This window comes from Lactuca serriola, chromosome 5 (assembly GCF_051521515.1).
Source record: "Lactuca serriola cultivar US96UC23 chromosome 5, Lser_US96UC23_V15, whole genome shotgun sequence".
NCBI lineage: Eukaryota > Viridiplantae > Streptophyta > Magnoliopsida > Asterales > Asteraceae > Lactuca > Lactuca serriola.
The window spans coordinates 337,629,513-337,634,902 of record NC_136412.1 but is presented as its reverse complement, the minus strand read 5'-3'; the positions used below and the strand labels follow the sequence as shown (position 1 = coordinate 337,634,902).

The following is a 5,390-nucleotide window of genomic DNA, read 5'->3' as shown; positions in this document are numbered from 1 at the left end:
ACCAGTCACACAGCAGACCTGATGTAAACGGATGTTCTATTTGTGATATGATATGAGCATGTTATGTGTGTTTGGTATTTTGGGGGTAACTCACTAAGCTTTCGGGCTTACAGTTGTAGTGTTATGTTTCAGGTACTTCAGGAGATCGTGGCAAGGCGAAGTCGTGATCGTACCGCTCCTCATGTTTTATGATTTATGTGATATGGTTTTGGGGATGCTCTGATGTTTAAACTATTTTGAAAACGAAATGTATGAACTTAATGGTTTTTGAATGAAAGAAAATGTTTTAAATTTGGTTGAAATTTTTGGTCGTTACAAGAACAACATACATAGTTAAAGGGAATGCACCTACAAAGAATTCATGAACTACAAATCTAGGCCCTTCTACGGAGATGGATTGGTTTAACTTACTAGATTGGAAAGATGGAATCACTATTCCAAATCAAGATCTACACTAAGGATTGTCGAGTTAAATTTTCCACTCGCACATTTATGGATACAACCCTAAACTGGTGGAAAGGCCATACCAAGGCCATATGCATTGGCTCAACCTATGTAATTTCCTTGGTGGAACTAAAGAAAATGCTTATGGCAGAATAAAGCCCCAGGAATGAGATACAAAACTACAGCAAAAACTCTGGCATCTAACCATGGAAGGGACAAATATAAAAACTTACACCACCTATTTTAATGATCTCTCAACTATATGTCCAAATTTCATAAATTTTATTCTTTTAGGGTTTTGGGTGTGAACCATTAGAGACATCTACACTATTGGTGTTTGCTTTCCAAAGGATATTCAAAGAGAGTAGTTTGCATTATTTGATTAATGCAAAAAGGTATGTATTCTAACTTGTAAATTTCAATTTACATAGGTTAGAAGTTTCTTTCATCAATATGTTGTTATAAGTTGAGAAAAAGCCATAGTCTTCTAGGTTGCATGTACCATAATATGATTATGATTCCGCTACGTAAATATTCTTTGTTGTAATCTAGAAAACCCATAAGTTATCTCATGAAATCACTACCTAAGAGCTCTTTAGTTCATTAAAACATTGTCTCATGGAATAGGAGGGAGAGTTACACTCTTATTTCTCATATTTTTGCTTTCTACTCTTACATCCTTATAATTTGTCAATAATGGTCCCATTCCATTAACTCGTAGTTTTTAATCCCTTCACATCTCTTTCATGATTTTAAAGGTCCAAAAATCATTTAAGTGTGTCCAGGTTAAACACACTTTCACCGTTTCGCCATTTTTAACCCCCAAACCCAAATTATTATAATTTCTACATTTTACCTTTCTGACTTATCATTAACTATTATCATAGATTATTTTTATTATTCATATTATTCTAACTTGATTATTTATTTATTTTAATTTATTAAAAATTAGAATAAAAGTTTTAAATTTACTCAAAATTTCTAGCACAAAAAACTTGATGTTACTAAAGCAGCGTGAAAAAAATGATAACATAATGAATTATATGAAATTTGTCCTAACTTTTATGCCCTTGTATGTATTACTTCTTAAAACTTTATGTTATATTTTAGAAAAATAAATAATTTTCTTGATATTTCAAATTTATTAATAAGATTTCGAACATGTTTTTGAAAATTCCAAGTACCTTTTTTTTTCTGTTCAAGATTCAGAATCTAAAATTTGAATACAAAATGTATTTTTCTTTTGTTAGAAAAGAGAGTTTTAATTAGCCATAAATTTAATCAGAAATAAGCCCAAATGTTTTATTTCGGCCATCATTATTATTTTTTTTATAAAATAAAAAGGTTGGATTATTTCCAAATTATTCCAAATATTGCAAACTTTAAAATGCCACTTTTTATGAATATATCTAGGGGTGTCAAAAAAGCCCGAACCCGATTAACCTGACCCGACCCGAACCCGAATAAGGTAATTAGGGTCGGGTTCAATAGGGTCAGAACTCTTAATTGGGTTGTTCGGGTTGACCCGAAACCCGAATTGTTTTGAAAAAATCAACCCTAAACCCGACCCTAATAATAATTCGGGTTAACCCGAATAATCCAATTAACAATTTATTACCAAAACTTTTATATTGCGTTGAATGACATGAATTCAAGATCAATGAGATTTTACAACTAATACATATTTCGTATTTAAACAAACCAGGGAGTAAAATTACTATGCATAGAGATGTATAAAATGACATAAATTTCTTCTCTTCTTAATGTAGTACGGTTGTGTTGTAACAGTTTTACGAATTTTATTCACTGTTTACATTACTAATATGGTAAAAGAAACTCCAAAAATCCATATCGTAAACCAACTTTACATTTTAAGTCCCTATACATGTGAATTATGTATTAAAATGACACAACATAAATTCATCTTACATTTCAACCTCAACCCAACTTACCCGATTAATCCGACCCTACTAACCCGAAACCCGATTAACCCGAACCCGACTAACCCGTACCTTATTAGGGTCGGGTTCCGGGTGAATATTTTTTCTAGAAAAACCCGACTAACCCGACCCGTTTGACCCGAAACCCGATCGGGTTAACCCGATTAACAGCCCTAAATATACCTAGTTTTAATATATACAAATTAAAGTTATTTAATACTTGTACATATATGCATATTTAAATTGCCATATCTAATTGGGTACATGCACATGTTAATATATTTATATCTATTTTCGTATAGAATTTATAGAAAATGGATATATCCTAATTAGTTTTGTAACAGAACATTTAACATTGAGAAGAATATGCGTTTAATTAGTTTTATCTTTTTTACAATGATACCAACGACTAATAAGACAAATATATATTCTCTTACGATTGTGTATCATCCGACAGTTTGGCCGAGTGGTCTAAGGCGCCAGATTTAGGCTCTGGTCCGAAAGGGCGTGGGTTCAAATCCCACAGCTGTCATTTTTTGTTTTTTCTTTTAAATAAAAGAAGCCTTTTTCGCAGACAACAAAAATAAAACGAATCGGACCTTTTCCCGATCCATAACCCGTAATTCTCCCCTCACTCCGTCTCCTCCCGATCTCCTCTGCCACCATCAAATTGATTATCCCGGCGAAATCCCCACCATTTACTTTCCCAGCGACTTCTTTTAAGGTATGTTGTCTATATCACTCTCGTTAATGATTCCCGTTAAATATTGCTAATTCCATTGCACCTCCAACTGCTTGATTAATCGTAGCATCTTTTGATCTAGTTTGAATTAATCAGAATTTCTTACTGGATTGTATTGATATCTTCGTAGTTTCTGGTATTCGGTATGATTCCACTGAGTATTTTCTAGGTTTTATATTTGAATCCCTAAATTGTGTTTGTTGCTTTTATTGTACGTTCGCTGATGATGAGCAAACCCTAGTTCTCGGATCTGTGTACGTTTTGCGATTAATTGGTACTAATTCTTCCAATCAACATTCTATGGTTTTTGTTAGGTACCGAACACTCTGGTTGTCGAGAATCATGTCTTCCCCGGCTGAGAATACACAGGTTTCTTCAATTTTCGTATCACGAATACTCATTTCAATCGTTCAATCATGTATCCCGTACAATTTGTGCTTTCGAATTTTCATAATCCGGATTAATCTTTAGCTGCGGGTTTGCAAATCTAGGATACATGGGTTTGCATTTTGCAATATAGCTCTAGCCTTTGAGAATCATGATTATGAGTAACATTTACGAAGGTGGGATTTTGTTTGTGCAGCTTGCATCTCATTTGTTTGATGAACTTCTAGGCTCTATAATCATGGATGTTTCATCTGAGTGTCACCGAATTGCAAGATTAGGGCTTGACAGAAATTTAGATGATGAAGAAGAAGAACTAAAGCTATCAGCACAAGCTAGGGCAAGAGTAGCAGATCCAAGCAATAGTGAAGCAAATAGCAAATATGTTGTTGACATTTTTGGTCAAACTCATCCTCCTGTAGCCACTGAAATATTCGATTGCATGAACTGTGGTAGAGCTATTGTTGCTGGAAGATTCGCACCTCATTTGGAAAAATGCATGGGGAAGGTAATCATAATTCATATATAATAAAATAATACTTCATTATTTAAAAAATGGTATAAATCAAAGTATGATGTTATTTTGGGTAATTACAGGGGAGGAAAGCGCGTGTCAAGTCAACAAGAAGTAGTACAGCTGCTGCTGCACATAATCGGTAATCATGTTAGAAACACAATCAATACAATACAACTTAGTACTGATAAATTTCACTAGTTTTCAACTCTCTATACTTATATGATAGTTTTGATTTTTGAAACACAATCGAAGCCTCTAAGTTAGCATGATTAAGGTAATATGATGTTATATTTTTTCTAATTTTTGTTTAAACGTGTGCTTTTTGGATCGGTATATTGGTGGATGTATATTATGAAGGGGTTTTGTTAGTATAAATACGTAAGGTATAATGGTCTTGTTATTTTTTCGTCACATGATCATGTGGTTTAAATTTCTTGTGTGGTTGGTTTCTTACCCATAAAAAATGACATAACTACTTTTTTTTTTATTTAAATAAAAAGAAAAAGAAAATAAAACACGGGTCTCTCTCTCCGATGATGGTGAAGAGCCCATTGAAATCGAAGAACCCACACATTTTAGCTTCTTGATGTCCTTTCCCTACTAAAACTTTCAAATTGTGAGTGAAGAAAACATTGAAATCGCGAAGAATCAATTGATATCGAACTCAAATCATGAAGTACTCACTAAAATAGTGAAGAACCTTTCGAATTCGAACTAATCAAATTGAAGGCATAAAATTGAATTGAAATGAAAATGGATTATGAATTTGATTCAAAAGTTCAAGCTCTGTCACTGTGTGTGTATGTTCGTTGTGTTCGTTGAAACCAGAGAGCATGAGAGAGACAGAACAGGAAAAGAAGGGAAATCGTGAAGGGAAGTGAGAGGGAGATAGAAGAAATGGTGGATGTGTGATGGCATATAAGAATATGAAAAACCATCTATAAAATAAAATAAAAAAGAAAAGAATTTGAGACTAAACTTGGGAATATGAAAAACCACATGACCATTTATTGTTTCATAATCTAGTCATAATCTAGTCCATCTTATGCATGGAACAAATCAACAAAACTATGCCGACAATTTACTAGCCAACTTTGTAAATTCACCTCGTGATGAACTTTAAAAGAAAACAAGGTATAATGCCCAACTCACTTTGTGCAATAATACACGGTGTCAAAATCATGACACATTAAAACAATCATTAGCACCTCAAGGTGTGTATAAAAGTTGGATGATGTGAATGAATAACACTAGAAAACAAAATAAGACAATAATGGGAATGGGAATGGGAATTCATATACACATCCTATCATATATCTCCTTTCATAAGCTTGATAATAAAAACAAAAATGAAAGTGGAGAG

The 5,390-nt window shown here is 33.2% G+C and overlaps 1 protein-coding gene and 1 non-coding gene across 2 annotated transcripts; both read left to right on the top strand.

Moving 5' to 3' along the window:
• Positions 1–2,836: 2,836 nt before the first annotated feature.
• On the top strand, positions 2,837–2,916 carry TRNAL-UAG (transfer RNA leucine (anticodon UAG)). Its single transcript has one exon. It is a non-coding gene; the product is annotated as a tRNA-Leu (tRNA).
• A 37-nt stretch (positions 2,917–2,953) lies between these two features.
• On the top strand, positions 2,954–4,438 carry LOC145055322 (SAGA-associated factor-like protein). The gene is made up of 4 exons (XM_079003615.1): positions 2,954–3,108; positions 3,441–3,495; positions 3,710–4,018; positions 4,108–4,438. The coding sequence occupies exons 2-4, from the start codon at positions 3,469–3,471 to the stop codon at positions 4,168–4,170; spliced, it is 399 nt and encodes a 132-aa protein (XP_078859741.1). The 5' UTR covers positions 2,954–3,108; positions 3,441–3,468; the 3' UTR covers positions 4,171–4,438.
• Positions 4,439–5,390: the final 952 nt, after the last annotated feature.